The sequence below is a fragment of the Mesoplodon densirostris genome, chromosome 19 (genome assembly GCF_025265405.1).
Source record: "Mesoplodon densirostris isolate mMesDen1 chromosome 19, mMesDen1 primary haplotype, whole genome shotgun sequence".
Classification (NCBI taxonomy): domain Eukaryota; kingdom Metazoa; phylum Chordata; class Mammalia; order Artiodactyla; family Ziphiidae; genus Mesoplodon; species Mesoplodon densirostris.
This window is the reverse complement of record NC_082679.1, coordinates 37913966-37938343: the sequence shown is the minus strand read 5'-3', so window position 1 is coordinate 37938343 and position 24378 is coordinate 37913966. Positions and strand designations below refer to the sequence as shown.

The 24378-nt window shown below is 40.1% G+C and overlaps 1 protein-coding gene across 2 annotated transcripts in view; it reads right to left on the bottom strand.

The window, feature by feature from the left end:
• Positions 1–24378, bottom strand: part of NUP93 (nucleoporin 93) — a 104216-nt gene that overhangs the window by 70189 nt on the left and 9649 nt on the right. For both annotated transcript variants that reach the window (XM_060083925.1, XM_060083924.1), the window contains exons 2-3: positions 17573–17765; positions 5516–5633 (exon numbers count right to left, since the gene is read on the bottom strand). In XM_060083925.1, the coding sequence (XP_059939908.1) occupies positions 5516–5633; positions 17573–17751 (297 nt within the window). In that variant the 5' untranslated portion in view covers positions 17752–17765. The remainder of the gene's footprint in view (positions 1–5515; positions 5634–17572; positions 17766–24378) is intronic.

Below are 24378 nucleotides of genomic sequence, written 5' to 3'. Positions count from 1 at the left end.
AGCTGCATTTAATCAGCAGTACCTTAATTCTGAAGGTATAAAATTAAAAGATAAACTATGAAAATAACAATTTAGGTGATATGGGATTATACCACCAGTGATTCATTTTTATGCTTACCAAAGCCATTTAGCTTCTTCTGATTATTTAAAAGATAAGCTAAGAGTGGTTTGAGTATACTCTACGTTACCAAGGACAGAAAAAGGAAGGAAATAATGAAAATTTTATTATAGATATAGTGTGGTAAGTAGAACAAGTTTTTAACAAGTCAATTATTATTGCACCGTTTTCTTATAGTTATTTTATCCTCTTTTTAAGACTTCTTTTTCTCTTTATTCATACAGGACAGATTTCCATCTGGAAATTGAGCATATTATGAAGACATTTAGTTCCATATAGGGTTTTTTTGTGTGTAGAAGGGACTACATTTTCATTTATCATGATTTAAATTGGTTGCTAAGTCAATTCCAACAACATAAAGTTGTTTACTTTGTGGGGGAACATTCAGAAAGTTTTGTTTTTTCCTAAGCAGTAAAGCCAACATGCTATATTTGGAGGCCATGGGAAGAGAGATCTGAAACTATGAAAGAGGTGGCATCTAGGAAAGCCTTAAGAGGGTCAGACTGAAATTATGGCTCAGACATTTTCAGAGGTGCTACTCCACGCTAAAGGAAGGGGGTGAGCAAAGGCCTAAAGTATAAAAGGAAAATGAAAGAGTTTGGTAACCTGGTTAGCTGAAGTAGAAATCTCTCTCTCACACACACCCCAATTTAATCCTACCTATACTTACCCTGTAAACTGGAGTACTTAAAAATACTTTAAAAAAAATCAGACTGTCTCTAGTTGGAAAATGTCTCTTGAGAAATCTCTTAAATACATTATAGAACATTAACCTGTTTGGAGAGAATGACTATGACTAAACTCTGGAATCAGACAAGGGTAGTCAGCCTCACTTTCCAAAGGCCTGAAAGAGAGTGCTGAGGATGAGATCAGATACTTGGTTGAGGTTTGCAGTCCCTGGAACAACTAGAAATAGACGTCTTATCCTGAAACTCCTCCATGAAACAGAGTTAGATTTGAAGATGTTTCATTTATTACAGTTAATTGACAGTTTTAAATTTTCTGGCACTGTAAGTATAGTGGGTTGAAGTGGGTACTGCCAAAAATATATGTCTAAGTCCTAACTCCTGGTACCAGTGAACGTGATCTTATTTGGAAATGGGGTCTCTGCAAATGTAATTAAAGTAAGCATCTCAAGATGAGACCACCTTGGAGTTAGGGTGGGCCCTAAATCCAATGGCTGGTGTCCTTATAAGAGAAGGGAAAAATGGATTTGACACACCTGACAAAAAACCTACGAAGATGGAGGCAGACTGGACTTATGCTGCCACAGATCAAGGAATGTCAGGAGCCACCAGAAGCTAAAAGAGGACAGTCTCCTCTTGTGCCTTCGGAGGGCGCTGCCAACACCCCAATTTCAAAGTTCTGAGCTCCAGACTGTGAGAGAATGCATTTCTAATGTTTTAGGCCACTAAGTTTGTGGCAATTTGCTGTGGCAGCCATAGGAATCTAATACAGTAAGTTCAGCAATAATATTATTATATTTTGGTTTAATGCCATTTGGAAATATTACAGCCTAATGCCGAGAAACTGCAGCTCCCATTTTTTATGGCCAACCCAGGCTGTTTCTGCAGAGCCTTCTTGAAAAATACATGTAATCTAGTGAAAAAGCCCAGAATATAACTGAACTGTGTAACTGTGCACTTTATTACTCTATAATACACATCATCCATGGTACATTAGGTCTGTTCAGACCACACTAAAAATGTGCAGTCTGCCCTCTGTATTTTTTTCCAAAGACGGAAGTGAGCAAGTGGATCTCTGTGAGAGGAACCATACTTGCAAGCACCACAAAGTCACTCAGAACAGAGCAGTACAGTTGTTTTAGTACCATGTCCTCTTAACAGTTATGGCTCTTCAGCTCCATTACAAAAATGTGTAGGCCTTCTTTATGACCATTTCCAAAAATTAAATCAATAAACATTAAAAAAAATTCCACTAGCATCAGCCATACATATATTTAAGTGGGTTTATTTAAATATGTTACTTTTGCTGGCCACAGCAGTCTTTTAAAAATGCATTATCAATGCATACCAACATCACTGTTTATGACAAACAACAAAAAACCTGTATTAATTTCAAGCTCCATTAGAAAAAGAAGGAAATACAATCAATGTTTACGAAACAGAAAAGGACAACCTATTCATGGGAAAATGCCTTTCCAAGCTTATAAGTAATGCAAACAATGGATGGTACAAAGTCTTGGACAGCACCTGTCAAAGGATCCTTCAGCATTTCCTTTTATGGATTTATAAGCTGACATAATAAATTCACTCTGACTGATACTCAGTACGTGGGATTAGGGTACGTTCTCATCTCAAGAACTGCACTGGTTGGAAAACAAAAGCTCATACACAAAAATCGATCAGATTTATGGTATGTGAATTATATTTCAGTAAAGCTGGTAAAAATAAATGAGAAAAAAAACGTCCATCAAAAACTATATCTGGGGCTTCCCTGGTGGCGCAGTGGTTGAGAGTCCACCTGCTGATGCAAGGGACATGGGTTCGTGCTCCGGTCCGGGAAGATAGCACATGCCGTGGAGCGGCTGGGCCTATGAGCCATGGCCGCTGAGCCTGCGTGTCCGGAGCCTGTGCTCCGCAGCGGGAGAGGCCACAACAGTGAGAGGCCTGCGTACTGCAAAAAAAAAAAAGTATATCTGGCTTTTTTAAAAACAAAAAATTGAAAATGTCCAAATTAACTCTTCCTGGACAACCAACACATTAAGAGAAGAATTAAAAGGAGGACCACTCCATGCTAAGGGCGAAAGCTGGCTTGGCTCCTATATTTGACTACTACACAGGAAGTCAGGGAAGGACATGATACTACTATGGGTACAGGAAGTTTAGGCATAGATCAGCTGAGCCACACAATACAACTTAAAACTCCAACCTCTATCAATCACTAGAGCTATCTCAGATTAGGCCAAAGACTCAGCCCTTTAGAAGTTAAATTTTCTCCTTTAAGCCTTTGCTGGCAAGAAGATGAAGTCAATAGAGGATTTTATTTTGAAATTAGTTAGTCTTAAATCTTTACTTCAGGTCTAGATGATCAATTCCCAATTAATCAAAACTTACCTTGGAGTGACCACTTCACATTTTTAAAGCTATTCCAGAAAAGCTCAACTGAGAGGTAAAATTTTGAAATGGAGGCATCCTTCCTCTCAAAGTTCAAAGACTCCCCAGTGGTGCAGGACCAAAACTCTTAGCCATGCTCATTCCAAATTAAGAAACTCTCTTTGATGTGACCAAGCATGCATTGCCAGGAAGCCACCTAATGGGGCTATTGAAGGACAGTGTTCATGCATAAAGTAGAAGGTTAGAATAAATGATCATTATGACTCAATACATTTATAAACCTGTCATTAATATCTCAAAGCAAAAAATGTTGTACCACATCAGTTGGAATTCATGAAGTGCATCACTAAATGTTGCTGGGTATTCCAAATATGTATTACAAATATGCCAAAGAAAATCTAAAAAGCAGTTTTTAAAATAAACAACTTATTTGGCATTTTAAACATTAAAAACAACTCAAACAAACAAATAACCTTTCAGCAAGTGCCATTTCTTTCCACACTATTAGGAATACTTCCCCACATATATGGTGATTATTCAAATTATTTGAGCTGTATCTCATTCACTCACCTGTTATGGGAGTAAGTATTTGTTTCTAGGGCATCAAGCAGTTGAAATAGAAGGTGGGGAGAGCAACAGCTAAAACTTAAAAAAAAAAAAAAAAAAAAAAGAGGCAAGTATACATGCCATTTTGAGATTACATGGAAAGGGCTTCCCTGGTGGCACAGTGATTAAGAATCATTTGCTTGCCGGTGCAGGGGACACGGGTTCCAGCCCTGGTCTGGGAAGATCCCACGTGCCGCGGAGCAACTAAGCCCGTGCACCACAACTACTGAGGCTGCGTCCTGCAACTACTGAAGCCAGCATGCCTAGAGTCCATGCTCCGCAACAAGAGAACCCACCACAATGAGAAGCCCACGCACAGAAACGACGAGTAGCTCCCGCTCACAGCAACTAGAGAAAGCCCACGCACAGCAATGAAGACCCAATGCAGCTAAAAATAAATTAATTAATTAAAAAAAAAGATTACACGGAAATAAGAAGGCATCTATAAGGTGACAGGCAAATATAATTTAGTATATAAAACTGGAAAAAAACTGGATTTTCATACTCTGGGAACATATCAATAACAGGAAAAATAATGAATATCTATAGTTACTGAACTCTCAACTCAAAGTTGAGGGTTTTAGGTTTCTCAAGTGGAATAAACGCAGTAGAATTATGGCCATTACTATAGATGGATTAAAACAGTTCTCGGAAGGGTAGTGGAGTAAAGAGTATTAATTCAAATTGAGCTCAAATAATAAATAACAGATCCATCTGTACTAGGATTTGCCTTTGTAGGACCTGCATCCTTTCATCTCAAAGGTAAATCAATGATAAAAATGGTATCCCACTATCCTTTCACTCTAACACAAGTCAATGTTCCAATTCCTCAGAACTAAATGGATCACAGGACTTCCCTGGTGGTCCAGGGGGTAAGACTCTGTGCTCCCAATGCAGGGGGCCTGGTTTCAATCCCTGGTTGGGGTACTAGATCCCACATGCATGCCACAACTAAGAGTCCATGTGCCACAACTAAAGAATCTGCATGCCATAACTAAGACCTGGTGCAGCCTGAAGGAATGAATGAATGAATAAATGAATAAACAAATATAAAAAAAACCCAACAACTAAATGGATCACAAGATTTTTCCTTAACAATTTTGAACACACACACACACACACACACACACTCACACACACAAAAATACCAGTTTCTGATTAGATTAAAATAGCAATCAATTGTGCCAGTGGCATGCTAGGTTAAATGAGCCAGGAGTGCTCTATCAGACCATTTCCTGGTGCCACTAATGGAGCCAAATACTTCCTAGAAATCGATAAGTAGGTTTCAGTAAATAGTACTCTGTTTCCCCAGCTCTTTGCCAAGCCATACAAGCAAGATGTAGAAAAGAAATGTGGAAGACGAATAGTAAAATTATTTGAGATCTAGCAAAGAAAGCAAGAGAAACTTACAACTAATGTCTCCGTGCCTTGGATTAAGCCCAAAGAAGGAAGAGAAATCTGTGCTCATAATTACAATAATTTAAAAAGTGCAGGTCGGAAATGCTTTCCTAAATTCAGCCTTACAGAGCACCCTGAAAATAATCCAATGTTCCTCCAAAGCTGAGCCTCCCATTCTCTTAATATCTGAGGAAGAGAATTAACAAAGAAATGTGATATTCCTAAACCAGCTGGTGAACAAAAGGCCAGGGCCTTCAGCCTGGGTTGCATGCTCAGGGTTGCACCTGCACCAGTCCTGGTACCTGGCAGCCCTTACCTGAATGTCTGTGTCCTTCACAGGCTCAAGAGGCTCAAAGGTGGTGGCTGCACTCAGACTCTCCAATCGCTGGGAGATGTGGGATATGTCAAGTCCCCGAGACCCGAGGAGAACTGACCTATATGAGGATATAGGGCAGGGAGAAAGAAGTAGAATTAGAACATCTAATATGCTTCCTAAAATACTAGAGAGTATTTTTAGTGTGAAACTAAAACTTCTTATATACTGCCCAAACACTTTTGTATGGTTGTTTTATACCTTTCCAAAAAGAGCTACCACCTGGGATAACAGACACAACGTTGCATTTGGTAGTAAGAGAGAGTTCTGATCATGCCTAAATTAGAGTGAGGGACCTGTCTAGGATAAATTGATAGCATATCAATAAAATTACAGGCTAGACTGCTCCAAACACTTTATAGTAAAGAAAATCGTGAGGTAGATATTATTCTCAATCCCCGTTTTACAGATGAGGGAACCAATGTGCAAAGAGGTTAACCAACTTATCAAAAGTCACAGAGCCAGGAAACAGCAGAGCCAGGTCACCAAGCTCCACAGCACAAACTCTTAACCACCATCCTATATTTACAGCCTCTATAAAGACAGATGTAGTAAACCACAAAATTTTAGAAGCTTCAGGAGAACCTAGTCTAAACTTCATTCATTAATTAAGGAAACTGAAAGTCCAGGGCAATCAATAACTTGCAAAGGGCAGGGAAACCAGAATCCAAGGCCAGTTCTCCAAAGCTTCTCTTCAAAAGCCAAATACCATGTGCAGTACATCTTCAAATTCCCTCTCTGCTGCCCAATCCAACAGTAGAGGAAGCTGTCACCTGACTAATAAATGCTTTTGAAGAGAGATGGGAACACTACAGCTGGCTTTATGTCTACTCATCTGGAGCAATGTAACAATGGGAGAGCAAAAAAAAAATTATAGATTCTCACTAATATCTAGAACATTCTCTGGAAGAAAGAAACTTAGGGAAATTAATTGTTTAGACTGTTGCTTTTGGATTATGATTTAGTACCACCAAATCCCATCGATAAAGTCTGTGCTCATTCTTAGTAACTTAGAAGCTAGACCACCTGGCGGCACAAATAACCCTAACACCTATGGGTGTTACACTGAAGATGACCAATTCTGAACTAACACACTTACTGGAAAAAAGAAAAGACTTCTCATACTTATTTCCATTCTACTTAGTACCACAGGAATAGATAATGTGCACCCAGAGGGCTCCACACTGTAGATTTTTTGTCTCTTCCGTGCAGACTGGTCAGCTATGATGCCATCCCTGAGGCTTCCCCTCCAGGCTATCATTTCAAATAGATAATCTTGCCTCTCTCTTCTAACAATCCCTGATGGCTAACTTTCTAGTACAGTGGTTCCCAGTCCTGGTTGCACATTAGAATCGTCTAGACAACTTTCCTCCCAATGATTCTGATTAGTGTTGGGTAAGCCTGGAGCACGGGTATCAGTATTAGGCTCTCCTTCCCTTTTTTTATAACAGCTTTACTGAGATATTATTCACATATCATACAATTCACCCATTTAAAGTGTAGAATTCCATGGGTTTTAGTATATTCACAGAGTTGTACAACCATCTCCACAAGCTATTTTAGAATATTTTCATCACCCCTCCCTGCCAAAATTTCCCCCACTCCATAAGCAGTCATGGGAATATATCAATAAAATGCTCATGTCTCCACAAATCTCCCCCTAACCACTAATTTATTTTCTGTCTCTATAAATTTGCCTACTCTGGACATTTTCTATAAATGGAATCATACAATATGTGGTCTTTCATGACTGGTTTCTTTCACTGAGCATAACGTTTTCAAGGTTCATCCATGTTGTAGCATGTATCAGTACTTCATTTCTTTTTATTATTGAATAGTACTCCATCATATGGATATGCTATATTTTATATTAATGAACATATCATCATTTGAAGGACATTTGGGTTGTTTCCACTTTTTGGTTATTATAAAAAATGCTGCCATGAACATTCATGTGCAAGTTTTTGCGTGGACGTATGTTTTCATTTCTCTTGGGTATACACCTAGGAGTGGAACTGCTAGATTATATATTGACTCCCTGTTTAACCTTCTGAAGAACTGCCAGACTATTTTCCAAAGCAGCTACACTATTTTATATTCCCATGAGCAATGTACAAGGGTTCTAATTTTTTCCACACTCTTGCCAATACCTGGTACTACCTTTTTGATTATAGCCATTTTAGCCAACTCCTTTTTAAACTATTATAGAAAAAAATCTTAATATGAAATTAAAATAATAAACCCTGTACCTATCACCCAGCTTCAAAAACTAGCGTGTCGTAGCAAACTCTATTTTCATCTACATCACTACCTACTTTCCTCTCTCTACCACCCATATTATTTTGAAGTAAATCCAAAATATTCTCTTAATTATTTCATAACTTTAAAATGTGTTTGTTTGAATGGAATACAAGTAAGTTCTCTACCTGCAAATAATTGATATGCCTCCAAATGTCTTTTAATATTTGAGTTGCCCCTCCATCTCATTTTTTTTTCTTACAATTTCTTTGTTGGAGACTCTAGATTATTTGTTCCATAGAGCAGTGCTACTCAAACTTGAAATGTGCATGTGAATCACCTGGGAAGCTTGTTAATACGCATATTGTTTCAGTAGGTCTGGGATAGGGCCTGAGGGTCTCCATTTCTAAAAAGCTCACAGCTGATGCTTATGCTGGTGATCTATGAACCAGACTCAAAGCAGCAAGGATGTAGTTTCCCACATAACAGGTTTTACTGATTGCATCCCCATGATGTAATTTAACATGTTCCTCCGGCCTCTCCTATCCAATTTCCTGTAAATTGAAAGTAAGTGCTAATGGTTTGATCAGGTTCAGGTGGCATTATTATTATTATTTTTGGTTCAATTACTTCAGACTTTTATCAAGAGGTACGTAATATCTGATTACCTCTTTTTGGAATGTTACCAGACACTGATGATCATTGCTTAGATGCATTAATTCCTTAGAGGTTGCAAAATGGTGGTATTCTGTCTCTATTAGCTGGAATATTTCCCCTCAGAGACACTCTTCATCAACTATGTGGTTACTCTGAATAATGAGTTGATTCTCTAGCATTCTCCAAAGGTGACTGATGAGTTTTGCTTGAGTATCATTATGAACTCATGAATTTAAACATATCTGATGTATTTCAATCCACTGCAGTTATTATCCTTATCATGGCCAAAATCATCTCATCTTTGGCCAGTAGAAGCCTTTTCAAGTTGGTTTCTGAGTTCTTTTGACATGACTCAAGTTGACCTACATTAACTTCCTTGCCATCTGGTATGACAAGACAAGTTCATCTTGCCCCAGACCTGGAATCGGTCAACTCTCCAAAGAGCCCGTTACTTTTTATTACGAAATGGATTTTTAGAGACCACTATCTGGGCACTAAGATTGCTCATTGCTACGCTGTTTCTAAGCCTTTCAGTAAGCAGAGCTACAAATAGAGTTTTTACTTTTGTTTCAGTTTCCTTAAGATAAATTACATCACGAGTTCATACTGACATTTCCAATTCAAAATTAAAAACATAAAGTTTGGGTTTAACCTCATAGATTTTCTATCTGTATCTCCTTTCTCTCATACCCAAAGTCCTAGTTCTCAGCATCACCACCTTAACTACTTATTTGCTTTATCCTACACTATACACACAATAGTCTCAAAACAGCAGTATCAATCCCTGTACCAATAATATCATTATCGAAGACCGATTAAGATATTACTTGGAAATGTTCCTCTCTGAATGATTATGTCACCAACTGAATGAGCATTTATTTTCCTTCTTTAGGAATTCTTTTTTTGAAATTTAATTTTGTTTTATAATTACACAAAATATTTATACAATTCCAAAGTCAAATCTATAAAAAAAAGTCCATCTTCACCTTATTTTTTCCCTTTTCCTATAGGTAACCCTTTGTTTGTTTGTTTACACCATTTATATATATATATTTTTTGTGGTACGCGGGCCTCTCACTGCCGTGGCCTTTCCCGTTGCGGGGCACAGGCTCCAGACGCGCAGGCCCAGCGGCCATGGCTCACGGGCCCAGCCGCTCCGTGGCATGTGGGATCTTCCTGGACCGGGGCACGAACCCATGTCCCCTGCATCGGCAGGCGGACTCTCAACCACTGCGCCACCAGGGAAGCCCACACCATTTATATTAATCACACCTTTTTATTTCCTGTATTTGTTGCTTTGACATCTAGGGCCTTGCAGGTACTGGAGTGACTGCCTCTCCCACAGTTAGCTAATTCCTAGAGGCCTGTAAGCGCATTTAAGAACATATGCACACTAATTAATCCAGAGCCCATACCTCAACCACCTCCTTCACTGGGTCACTATCCCCTGCCCTAATCATCTCAGGGTGAGGTACCAGACAACTAGAGACAGCGCCTTTACCCTAGAGCCCACTGAGGCTATTCAAACTAGCCAGTCCTGAGCCTGCTCACCCTGCCTTCCCAAAGAAACCTCAGTAAAGGCTCTTGCCCAGGTTTTCCCCTTGCTTCCTCTGCCCCCTGACTGACCTCAGTGCTCCCTCAGTGGCCCTGCATGGCATGCCCTGCCTCCTGTTTCCAGAGAAATGTGAGTAGAGGGCTTCCCTGGTGGCGCAGTGGTTAAGAATCCGCCTGCCAATGCAGGAGACACGGGTTCGAGCCCTGGTCAGGGAAGATTCCACATGCTGCAGAACAACTAAGCCCATGCACCACAACTACTGAGCCTGCGCTCTAGAGCCCGAGCTCCACAACAAGAGTAGCCACTGCAATGAGAAGCAGGTGCACCGCAACGAAGAGTAGCCCCCGCTTGCATCAGCTAGAGGAAGCCCGCACACAGCCATGAAGACCCAATGCAGCCAAAAAAAAGAAAAAAAAGAAATGTGAGTAGAAACTTCTTCCTTCATGACAGTCATGTCATATCCATGTTTGCATGTCTTACCAAACCTGATTATAGTAAATCTCAGCTACTTTTAAACACCTTCCTTCTTTTTTTATTAGCAGTTAGGTATACAAGTTTGTGTTACCTACTTTTTAAAAACAGCTTTATTGAGCTATAATTCACATACTATACAATCACCCACTTAAAACGTATAATTCATAGATACATTTATAAATGAATCACTTTGTTGTACACCTGAAACTAACACAACATTGTTAATCAACTATACTCCAATATAAAATAAAAATTAAAAAGAATTTTAAAAAATGGCAGAATGTTGATATGATAGGTGATGGGTACCTGGGAGTTTATTATACTGTTTTCTCTACTATTGTGTATGTTTTAATATTTCCATAATAAAAGTGTTAAAAGTAAGTGTAATAAGGGGAAAAAAAGAATCTCAAAAAAAAAAGTATAATTCAGTGGGTTTTAGTATAGTCACAGATTTGTGCAACCACCACTACAATCGATTTTAGAATATTTTCATCACCCAGAAAAGAAATCACCCTACCCATCAGCAGTCACTCCCTATGTCCCCTAATCTACCCACTCCCTTGGCAACCTCTAATCTACTTTCTGTTTCTACAGATTTGCCTATTCTGGACATTTTCTATAAATGGAACTATACAACATGTAGTCTTGTGGCTGGCTTCTTTCACTTAGCATAATGTTTTCAAGGTTCATCCATGTTGGAGCATGTATTAGTAGTTCATTCTTCTTTATTGCCAAATAGTATTCCATTATATGGATATGCCACTTTCATTTATCAATTCATCAGCTGTTAGACATTTCGACTGTTTATACTTTTTGGTGATTATGAGTAATGCTGCTATGAACGCTCATGTACAGGTTTTTGTGTGGACAACTGTTTTCATTCCTCCTGGGTATAAACCTGGGAGTGGAACTGCTCAGTCATATGGTAACTCTATATTTAACCTTTTGAGAAACTGCTGGACGGTTTTCCAAAGTGGCTGCACCACTTTACATTCCTACCGACAGTTTACGGGGTTTCAATATTTTCCACATTCTCACCAACATTTGTTATCCGTCTTTTTGATTACAGCCATCCTAGTGGGGGTGAAGTGGTATCTTATTGCGGTTTTGATTTGCATTTCCCTGATGGTTAGTGATGTTGAGCATCTTTTCATTTGCTTATTGGACATTAATATACCTCCTTTGGAGAAATGCCTATTCAGATCTTTTGCTCATTTTATAATTGGGTTGTCTTTTGGTCCAGCCACTAAGTAAAACAATATGGAGGTTTCTCAAAAAACTAAAAATAGAACTACCATATAATCCAGCAATTCCACTCCGGGGTATGTACTTGGCAAAAATGAAAACACTAAACCAAAAAGATACATGCATCCACAGCAGCACTATTTACAATAGCCAAGATATGAAAACAACCCAAGTGCCCATCCATAGCTGATAAAGAAGATGTGATACACAAAGTGGACTGTTACTCAGCCATAAAAAATTATGAGGGACTTCCCTGGTGGTGCAGTGGTTAAGAATCCACCTGCCAATGCAGGGGACACAGGTTTGATCCCTGGTCCAGGAAGATTCCACATGCCACGGAGCAACTAAGCCCATGTGCCACAACTACTGAGCCTGCACTCTAGAGCCCGTGAGCCACAACTACTGAGCTCACACGCCACAACTACTGAAGCCTGCATGCCCTAGAGCCCACACACCGCAACTGCTGAAGCCCGTGTGCCTAGAGCCCGTGCTCCACAATAAGAGAAGCCACCAAAATTAGAAGCCTGCACACCGCAACGAAGAGTAGCACCTGCTCACAACAGGTAGAGAAAGCCCGTGCAGCAACGAAGAACCAATGCAGCCCAAAACAAAAAACAAACAAAAAAGAATGAAAATCTGCCATTTGCAGCAATGTGCATGGGCTGAGAGAACATTACGCTTAATGAAATAAGTCAGACAGAGAAAAACAAATACTGTATGATATCACTTACATGTGGAATCTAAAAAATAATGCAAACCAACGTACACACAAAACAGAAACAGACTCATAGATATAGAAAACTAATGGTTACCAAAAGGGAGAGGGAAAGGGGGAGGGGCAAATTAGGAGTATGGGATTAAGAGATACAAACTACGATATATAAAATAGATAAACAACGAGGATATACTGTATAGCACAGGGAATTATTATATCCATTATCTTGTGACAACTTTTAACGGACTATAATCTGTAAAAACACTGAATCACAATGCTGTACACCTGAAACTAATATAATATTGTAAATCAACTATACTCCAAAATAAATTGGGTTGTCTTTATTATTGAGTTGTAAGAGTTTTTAATATGTTCTGGATATAAGCCCCTTATTCGACATACATTGTAATATGCAAATATTTTCTCCCCATTCTGTGGGTTGTTTTCTCTCCTGATAGTGTCCTTTAAAGCACAAAAGTTTTTTAATTTTGATGAAGTTCAGTTTATCTATTTTTGATTCTGTCACTTATGCTTTTGGTTTCACATCCAAGAAGGTCAGGAAGATTTACACCTATAGTTTCTTTTAAGAGTTTTAAAGTTTTAAAGCTTTAAAGACAAATACCATATGATTTCACTTACATGCAGAATCTAAAAACCAAATCAAATGAACAAACATAACAAAACAGACTCATAGATTCAAAGAACAAACAGGTGGTTGCCAGAGGGGAGGAAGGTGGGGGGAATGAGTGAAATAGGTGAGGGAGATTAAGAGGTACAAACTTCTAATTACAAAATAAATGCATCACTGGAATGAAATGCACAGCATGGGGAATATAGTCAATAATATTGTAATAACGTGGTATGGTGACAGATGGTAACTAGACTTATTGTGGTGACCATTTTGTAATGTACAGAAATATCAAGTCAGTATGCTGTGCACCTGGAACTAACATAGTGTTGAAGGTCAATTATACTCAATTAAAAAAAAAAAAAAGAATTGTTTCGGTCATTCTAGGTTCCTTGAATTTCCATATGAATTTTAGGATCAATTTACAAATTGCTGCAAAAAAGCCAGCTGGGATTTTGATACGAACTGCATGTAATCTATAGATCAATTTGGGAAGTGTTACCATCTTAATAATATAAAGTCTTCCAATCCATGAATATGGACTTTCTTTCACCCGCTTTCTTAAATAAATGATAAAGTACTATACCCTTTCCTCCACCTTGCATGTTTATTTTACTTAACGATATGGCCTGGAGTTGCTCCATCCATGGCAGTGTATATTCTCATTCCTTTGTGCTACTGAAAAGCTATGCACATGTACCAATATTCAACCAGTCCCATATTGATGGATGTCAGAGTTGTTTCCAACTTTTGCTATTACAAATAATGCTGCAAAGAATAACCTTGTGCACACATCTTTTCATACTTTTGCCAGTGTATCTTTGGGAGAGATTCCCTGGAAGCGGGACTGCTGGGTCAAGAGTAAATGCACTAGCTATTGCCAAATTCTGTGCCACAGGCACTCTATCTCCACCAGAGATACATGAGAACATATCCAGTGCCCAGTGATTTTAAGGCATACCAGGGTTGCGAACCTTGGCATTTAAAAATTAGCTATTAGAATTATGAGAAGAGAAAGGATATCCAAGTGGCTGGTGCCTGGAGGAACTGTGGGCCTGTGCAGTGCATATGCAGAACTCCTGATGGGGGAGGGGGAGGGAGGAACGATGAAGGAGGCAGGGAATCTAGGGTAGGGATGGTTTTACAAATAAAGGCTGTACCAGAAACTTTCAGCTTCTAAGGGTGGAAAAATCCAAAGGTTCCCTGCCCCCAACCTGCCCCAATTTTTGTAAGCCAGGCAGCTTCTCTTGAGCACAGAGCCAGAGAGGCTGGAGTCAAACAGTGCAGTCCCAGGAGAACAGGAGGACAAAAGCTGTTCTCAGTCAGTATACATGGGGAGCAGAAAAAAAGTCAAGAGGCTTGAGTTAGTCCCACCAGTCACTTACTGACTGAAAATCCTGGGTGCATCACTTTTCCAAGCTTCCTTTTTCTCCTGCTAACATGTGAAGGAAAACCCTGCCTCTCTCACCTCTCAGGCTTGTGAAGACCAGTCAAGAGAGCACCTATTATATGCCTATGGGAACTGAAAGTGCCTTACAAACGTGAGGGATTCTCACTGCCCAAGCTGGATTTGAGTTCTGGTGTGACCGACCACTTGCTTATCTGACTCTCCTCAATTATAAAACAGAGACAGTAACACTTATTTCACAGGGTTATTTTAAGAGGAAAGTATATAATGCATGTAAAGTACTTGGCACAATGTCTGACAAACAGTAAGTGCTTTAAAAGGTAGGTTAGTACAAGCATAGTAAAGTTATAATCTGCTGTTTAACTCTGGGCAAATAAATGTTTATACATGCTTTGCTTGAACATGAAGAAAAGTGTGAAAGAATAAGTAAATTAAAAACACTGATTACCTTGGAGGGTAAAGTTAGGGAGAGAGAATGATTGCTGCATTTTTCTTTGTACACCTCTAGGTTGTTTGGTTTCTGAGCTGAATGGAAAAATCCAGTGAGGCATCTCCAATGAGGAAAAGGGGGGATGCAATTGACGATGTGTACCCAGGGAGGGCTTCACAGCTAGTGATAATATTCCATGTCTTAACTGTGCCATGTGCACAGGAGTATTCATTCATTTTCCTATTATTTACACCAGGAGTCAACAAACTTATTCTGTAAAAGGCAGATAGTAAGTGCTTCAGGCTTTGCCGGCCATACAGTCTCTGTCATCACTACTCAACTCTGCTACTATAGCACAAAAGCAGCATAGACAATACATAAACAAGTAAGTGTGCCTGTGTTCCAATAAAACTTTAACAGGCAGCAGGTTGGATTTGGCTCCTGGGTCTTAGTCGGCCAACCCCTGATTTATACCTTTATATATGTTATGCATATTCTTCTTTATGTGTGAAGGTATTTTACAATTTAAGAATATCACACATGTAAAAAAGCCAGCAAATCTGTTCCCTAAAATGAAAAATCCAACGAAGTCTATTTAAACAAATGAATTTCAACACAGAGCAATTCACTCTTAGGTCTACAAGCTAATCTTAACTAAAATCTTGAAGACAGAAATTTTTTTCAAAATTTATTTCGTGTAAGAAAATTTTCCCTATTCACTTCTCTCCTCTGCCCTCATCCTGTACTGAAATACTCACATCACACTTTATGTCTCTGCCTATCAAGGAGATGGAAAAATACAGTCATCAGCCCTTTGGTTTCTTTTTGAGCACCTGCCCCACCCTATATCCATTCTTTCAATGTTCCAACTTCCTCCTCCCTAAAATGATGAATTTAAGGTAGAAAGAGATGAGGAAGAATGGAAATTTACAAGAAAGAGAGCATGACTGATAATTGTTCCCAATAAAACATTTTCCCTTTTTGCTCTTAATAGGCTGTAAAGCTAATGTAATTAAATTATAACTATAGCAACTCAGCTGGCATCACAGTCCTTTCGCTCCAGCAGCATTCTTTCACACAAGCAAAAGCCTGTAGGCTAAAGACCCGGGGTACTGCAGGCAACCAGCAGCAGCAGCAGTAGGAGCCTGCAGGGAGGGAAAGTTAGCAGAAATGTCTAAAGGCTGGATGGGGTGCTGGACGAAAAGTGTAGTGGAGCAGTTGGCTGCATTTAGCTACAAGGCTGGATAGTGAAAAATCTCTGCCAGGGTTCCCCTGATTTGCCTTTACCAATACCAACAGAACAAAAACTAACTAGCATTTTAATAAATAAAATTCTGGGGAGGCCTACATAAGAATTTCTACAACATCCTTACTGACTCAGCAGAGCAGCCAAAACACTCAGCTCTCAAGATTAGTTGGGAAAAAAAAATGTAGCCCTTATACTCACCCCCTGTGACATTTACTATGTATCCAAAACAATGTCCCCACGTTAACACCAGCACTTAGGTCTTATCAAGTTTAAGGAATGAAGACTGAGCAGATGACTGACGATTCCCCATACAGTATTTCCCACAGAGAATCTTAGCCACTTTCCAGACCCAGCAAGGTCACCAGTAACAGCACCTCTGCATCCTCCCATGACCCTTCCATCAGGGCTAAAGGAGCATACACTCTGGAGTCAACCTCACTGGGTTTGAATCCTGACTCACTATTCACCAGCTGTGTGATCTGAGAGAGTTACTTGTCCTTTCTGAGCCTTAGCTGCTCATCTGTAATACAGGGACCACATTCCTACTATTTGTTGTGAGGATTAAGCAAAACCTTACCGATGCATAGTAAGTAATCAGTAAATCACATTTCTTATGAAAGAGGCGAGATGTTTTCCTGCCTCACCAAATAATAAGCTTCTTGAGGGCAAGGACCATGTCTAATTCATGGTTGTAGTCCCAGAGACAGCCCAGGCCTGGCACAGTGGGGCTCCCAAACACACGTCTGTGGAATCGACAACCCGAAGCATGTTGTGAGGCAGCAGCGGCCACTGGCCAGTCAAGCTGCACTTTTCTCCCGCTGCCCCCTCCTGAGGCTCACCCACTCTCCTCTTCTACAATCAACTGGCAGCCACTGCATTTCCAAGGCCTTTTAGAAGCAGCCTCTGGGGTCGCTGACAGTAAGCAGATAGGATCACTCCTCACTTGGATGGCTTCTCATCACTAACTGCTCATCAGTTTCTTCCAAGGACTCTTAAAAACTGTGCTCATCACTGGGCCCTCTCTGGCTTGGAGGGTAACACTTATCTGTGTGACCCACATTTACCAATATACTACGTGAGCCATTTATGACCAACAGTCAGTGAACCCAAGCAGGAACGACTGGGACGGTTTCTCTATGACAAAGCTCTTCACCCTTTCTCACCCTGATCATCTCTGCCTGTGATAGGGGCTCACAGCTTGGTCAGGCAGACAGGCTGGAAAACCCAGGAGGCAGGGAGACAAAGCAAGGCTGCTGACCTGTTGATAAAACCTCTCTTGCATTCCTGAGACTCTGGCTTGTGTCTGTCTTTTACAGACTACATCCAAATTCAAGGCAGGAAAGCAGCAGACCCTGCCCCCGAGCCACCAAGCACCAGTGCTGCCTCCCCACCAGTACTCACGCCTTGACATCTGCTGTCTCCTGGGATGTGCGTGTGAGGGTACGGGAACGCAGGCGCTCGCCCGCCTGCTGGATCTCCTGTAGGTTCCGTTCCACATGGGGAAGCTCCGAGATGCCCTCGGTCTCAGCGGCAAGCTGTTCAGCTTGCTGAAGGAGCTCACCAAACCCCTCAGTATCCATTGGAGATGCAGCTCCTAGGTGGGGGAGAAAAAGGAAGAGACCCAAATCAAGAGGAAAGACAGGCTTCAAACACTGCCTGAACCTGTCACAAGCTTAACGAAACACTAGGACTTTTTGTAAACAGACAAGGAGACAGCTCATCAACAAGCAGGATTTGTTCCTGAACATAGCCCAAGAACAACAGTCCTGACAGAGAAAATGAGTCAGACTGGGAAGAAACAGATCATTTTTGTCCATACTGACAGCCCCAAGATTGATTTCTGCCACCAGAACAAATGCAAAGATATTAAGGCACAGATCAGAATTCCTGCCTCACTTCAGGCTCAAAGCCGACAAGGCAACAGAAGCCATGGTGGCAACCTCTGGGAGACGTAAAGAACCCTCACTCAAACTTCCTCTCCCTCCACCTGTCTTAGACAGAAAAACACCTCCACCCGCAGACGGCTGGCAATTTATATGGCCATCTCATCTCATATGATTCCCAAACAACTCCATGAGGATCCTGAGAAGACAGAGAAGCAACTCCAGTCCACAGAGCTCAGTTCTGTGCCTAGAATACTCTCTGCTGCAATGAGGCTGAACTGAAAGCAGAAGAACACAGGTCTTCTGACTAATCCCATTAGTCTCCTTCGTTAACATAAAAGACAGTCTTTTAAAATTCATGTCCAAGTCTCCATTCAGTCATTCTTCAGCTTTATCTCTGAGAGCAGAGATCCATGTCTGCTTATTATATATGACATGCAGAATATGACTTGTTAATATACCTACTACTTTTAGAGATACTGTTGCAACTAATAATTATACTAATTTAAATAGCAGCTGGCTTCTAGATCATGAATATTATTAGCAAGATCACCTGTTTCTCCAACAACTGAGAAAAGCTCTGTGAACAATGTTGATATTTAATGCATATTACACATTTATGAATCTTCTATATACTGTACCATCCTTGTATAAGGTTCATAACTAAGAGAAGGAGTTTTTACCTCCTACCACTATTTAAGTCAACAGAAGATAAATAGTATCAACATCATTTTAAAAAATTACATTGCTAAAAGGTTAACAAAATTATTTATTAAAAAAAAGAACAATATTCTTTAAATAGCAGCTCTTGATTATACTTCTCCCCTTTGTTTTAAACCCATGGCTTCTATTGTACTTTAGAAATCCCTGTGGTCTAGAATTGTAGTTACAATGTTAATGTAATATATAATTATATCTCAGCTATGAAGCTCAGGTTAATGTTAAAAGGGCATGGTTTCCACCATAAATCCACAGCAGCAGAATAAGGACTTTTAAAAATGAACATTAAAGGACATTAACTTTAAAGGCAAGGGCACAAGGTTAAAACAAAAATAGCTCAGCTGGAGTAAACATGAAGACATTTTGGTATTCTTTATAAAGTTCCAAGCTGACTTTAATCTTTAGACAAAAAGCCATATACACTATAACTCTTTAGAAACTCTAAAGTTTCTAGATAATCATTGTCATTTTTTTATTTTACCTAATAGAATCAAGCTGTAACTGGCCACCTCCACCTGTGAGAAAATGTGGATCACAGAATGAGAAGGGTATTCTCGGGGACAAGAAGAAAGAAGCAGAGAGTATAATTAAACGACGGCTCCTGCTTGATGGAGAAATGTTTTTCCTCAGAAACCTATAGGGCCAATGATGTTCTATGAACTACCAGAAACATGGTCACTCACCAGAAAGAGGAAAAAAAAGAAATATGCTGCCTCTTACCCCCATACTTTTTTTTACTCTAAGATAAAAATAATTTGTCTAACAGAGCCAAGGAGAAGGAAATACATTTTTTCCTTCATAAGGAAAATTCTGGAACTCCCTGAATAAAACAAAACTTTTTTATGTTCAAAAAAAGAAGAAAAATAAAGGAAAAAAATATATTTATCATTTCACGTAACATTTCCATGTCAGACAAATTCAGACAAAGGAAATGCTCAACTTCTCAAATGACTTGCCCATACAAAGATTTAAAGTGATGGATTTGAGGGTAAGTAATAAATGCAAAATAAAAGTCATGATTTACTTTAATATGGTCCAATAAACATGATTTTTAAAAGTTAACTAAATAGAATTATTTTGACCATAGTAAAATAAAGGCTGAATCTCTAAACAACATCCTAAACTTAATATGCCCCAAACTGAGCTTTAACCTTTCATCTACAAAATCTGCTCCTTGGCCTGCTCCAGTCAGTTGCTTGGGCCAAAATCCTTAAGGGCCTCCCTGACTCACATCCCACATTCAAATAGGCCAACAAAGCCTTTCAAATCTACCGTCAAAATGCACCCAGAATCTACCTCTTCCCACCACATTCCCCCATCCAAGTCACTCTCACCTCTTCCTGGCTTCCCGGCTTCAGCCCTTGTCTCCTACAGTGTCTTTTCAATCCAGCAACCAGTGATCCTTTGAAAGTCTGATCACATCCATCCTGTTTAAACTTCTTGTACAGTGAAGCCCTACAGAAGCAAGCCATCTCTTCTTACCTACTAGACTCATCTCCAGTCCTGTCCCCCTTCCTTTCCTGGGCTCCAGCCACCCTGGGGCCTCCTTGCTGGTCCCCCAGAGGGTCAAGCACATTCCTGCCCTAGAGGCTTTCTTTGTACTCCTTATTTCCTCTACCTGGAACGCACCTCTCCCAGATATGATCATGGCTGATTCCCTATCTCTCTCAGCTAAACTGTCAGCTTGCCTCTGATGCCAACCTAGAGCAAAATATTTAAGAGTGCAACCTGCAACCAACCACCCTCAGCACTCCCCCCCCACCCCCAGCTAGAATGTAAACTGCACAAGGATAGGGTTTTTTGCCTGTTTTGTTCACTGAGGTACCCCAGGTTCTTAGAACAGTGTCTGGCACATAGTAGGTTCTCATCTGTTGAATGAATGGGAGTTTTATTCTTCCGTTTGTGGAGACTGTTCTTCTTGAAGGCTTCCTACACACTCTTGCCAAATCAGCACCCACTGGCAAGCAGAGACCAAAGCAAAAACATTCCCTTCCCACTACCAACTGATACTTAACATTTCTGAGGCTGCACAGCATAAGGCAGAGACAGTATAAATGGCAGGAATTCAGATCACACTTGGTCCAGACTAGTGCTTTCCCTCTAAATACCCAGACAAAAACCCAGTGATATTTTAGAAGAAACAGCCCAGTTTTCAGGTGAACAAATTCCAAACTAAAAGAACAAATATACATACAGGAAGAACTGTGCTATATAAGTTTAGAGTAGAAAATAAGCTTGTTCCATGTCTGTCTGAGAGAAGAGAGAAATGTATATGATACCATATTTGGGAAAAACTGGATCTGTCCTGCATTATAACTCAACCAGTGGAAACTGATTTACAAAAAAGTTATTAAAGTTTCCAAATGTATACTTTGATGTAGTCATCATCTTATTAAAATTTTTAAACGTATGGTTAATTTTACAAATTTAAAGATGATTTTTAACCCTTCTGCAAAATAAATATCAATTTAGCCACAAAACATAGGGGTTAAACCAACCGAATATCAATTTTGACCCAAGATACTGAAAACTGATCATGAAAATAACCTCACTAGCTTTGTCCAATAGTGAGAACCAGAATGATTAGCGGGAGTGGAGGTGAGAGGGTGAAGTCCAAGCTCCGTGTTGGGAAAAAAATCTGGCCAAGACACACGCAGAGACTGGATGCCAGCTGCACCCCTGGGGAGCTATGGAGGAGCCAGGAAGAAGCCACATGGAGAACCCACAGAAGTGGGATGTGCAACAGTCAATGCAGCAAAACTGGGGCTGGACAGGAAAAGGCCAGCAAGGACAGACAGCACTAAGGTTCCTCTCTGTCAGCATGACTCTGAGCCTGATTGTTGAGAGGCCTCTGGAAACACCGAAAGGTGCTTCAGAGAGCATGGCAGGGTACCAGGGCCCTGAGCAACAAACTGCTCTCCGTGCCTCTTGGCAGAAGTCCTACTAAGCCTCCACAGACCTCCTCAAACACCCGGGTAAGCCTTAAAATGAAGGGCAAACTTATCACTGCTGTTAGAAGGCAAGACTGGTTATCCTTTGGTGGCGGGGGGGTGGGGGTGGGGGACAGGAGGAGGCAGAAAGGAGGCTTCTGGGGGGCTGGTAACTTTGTTTTTTTATTCTGGGTGCTGCTTAATAGTGTGTTCATTTTGAGAACATTCATTGAGCTAGACTCGTGATTTATGTACTTTTCTGATTGTGTATTGCACTTCAATAAAAAGTTCCCCATCAAAATGAAGGACAATGACCCACTGTTTTTCAGAGGTTGCAAACACCCTGCTATATTAGAAATGGTGGGACTTCCCTGACGGTCCAGTGGTTAAGACTCTGTGCTTCCAATGCAGGGGGTGTGGGTTCAATCCCTGGTCTGGGAACTAAGATCCCACATGCTCCGCGGTACAGCCAAAAAATTTTTTTTAATTAAAAATAAATAATAGGGCTTCCCTGGTGGCGCAGTGGTTGAGAGTCTGCCTGCCGATGCAGGGGACACGGGTTCGAGCCCTGGTCTGGGAGGATCCCACATACCACAGAGCAACTGGGCCCGTGAGCCACAACTACTGAGCCTGCGCGTCTGGAGCCTGTGCTCCGCAACGAGAGGCTGCGATAGTGAGAGGCCCGCGCACCGCAATGAAGAGTGGCCCCTGCTCGCCACAACTGGAGAAAGCCCTCGCACAGAAACGAAGACCTAACAGCGAAAAATAAATAAATTTTAAATATATATATATAAAAAAAAATAATAATAATAATAAATAAATAGAAATGGTGAATGCTCTTAGTGGGAAGTTCCCAAGATCCAGACCTCTTCACCACACCTAGAGGATGCTGAGAAATTAACTAGGGGAAAAAATTAAGGCCCATGGCTTTAGAGAGACAGCTCTCACCTAGAGCTAAAACCAAGGACTGGGCAGACTTCCATTTCCTCAAATTAGTCAGCATTCACCTGTCATTCAGTGTCCAAAAAAATGTCCCTTCCAGGCACATAAACATTCTTAACAAAGAGAAAAAAAAAATCTCCAAATGGCATATAGGATGAAATGAACTTAAAAAAAGGGCAGAGCAAAAATGCATCAAATAATTTTGGTTCACTTGCTATTAACATGTGTCTTAATTATGAAAAATATGACCATTTCCACATTCCCAATATAACCATGTTAAATATTTAATCAAGCCAAAAAAGAGTAGTGTATTATAATAAGAAATATATTTGGTCTTTGTCCCTAAGTTCCTGGCACACAGCTTCTAAAACCCTTGGAATGTCCTGAAGTTCTGAGTCTTTTGTAATTCACAAGGAACCCCTTTTAAGCACACCTGAATTTATGCAAATGAGGTAACCTGGAAAGGCTAAGCTAGGTGGCCTCAGGATGGGGCTGGTCACCAGAAAGACCAAGTGATTAGAGAGTTGGAACTTTCAGCCTCACCCACCAATCTCTGGGAAGGGGAAGCAAGGGCTGCAGATTAAGCTCTATAAAAACTCTTGAACAATGAGATTTGTTGAGCTTCTCAGTTGGTGAATGCATCCACACACTGGGAGAATGGTGCACCCCGGTTCCACAAAGACAGAAGCTCCTGAGCTAAGGGCTCTTCTGGACACCGCCCTATGTACCTCTTTACCTGGCCATTCATCCTTCATAATAAATCAGTTGATTTACCCCTGGGATAAAACCCAAATCTCCCCTCATAATTTCCTCATCTCTAAAGAGGAGATGATAATGCTTACCTCCTTCAAGGGGTTGATGATACACAGAAAGTATTTTATTAACTCTCCTGATTTATGTCACTGTAAAATGCTATTTTAGCTTTTTCCCAAAGTTGCCAATTTGGCAACATTTTGTCAATTATAAAAGTCTCTGCTTCAAAAAAATCTTCTAGCCAATATATGATACTAAATTATGACTTATTTAATCACAGCTTCATATCATTCAGTAAGAACTTCTGGGAGACACCTGCAATTTTTAAATGTACAATTTTTACATTCCCCACTATCAAATATGGTTTTAATTATAAATCTAAATTTCCACAATGAAGGTGTGATTCTAAAGAAATTTAGCATTGAATTTCAAGTGGAAATCTTGCCCTCAAACTTATTATTAATTAGACTGTAACAGGATTAAAACACAAGAACAGTGTTCAATGTCCAACACCAAGATTAATGAGGAAAGCCTCACAGGAGGTGTCAAAAGCTGAAGACTGGTTCTGCTCTCCTCTCTTCTTCTGAATACATAGACTATGGTTAAATGACAGCATCATTCTACTTTGTACTGTATCTGTCAGCTGTCAATTACAACAACCAAAAGAAAATTACATCCTAACAGATACTATTGTTTCAGATGCCTCTAGAAGAGGAAAACGATGATTAACAACAAAAAAAGTGCTGTTGGATAACTCTTTATAGTCCTGTGAAACTAAGTAAAAGAGTTAGACCTAATCATTATTCAGAAGGTAGACTTCTGGAGAAAACAAAGAACTACTTTTGCAAATATGTTCCTATAAAAGGGTTTCATCTTCAAGGAATTCATGGAAAAGACTCTGACAAGTACAGGTTTCTCGTAACTGACTATACTGCTGAACTGAATGAATAAGCATTTTCAGAACTCTAATGGAAAACTG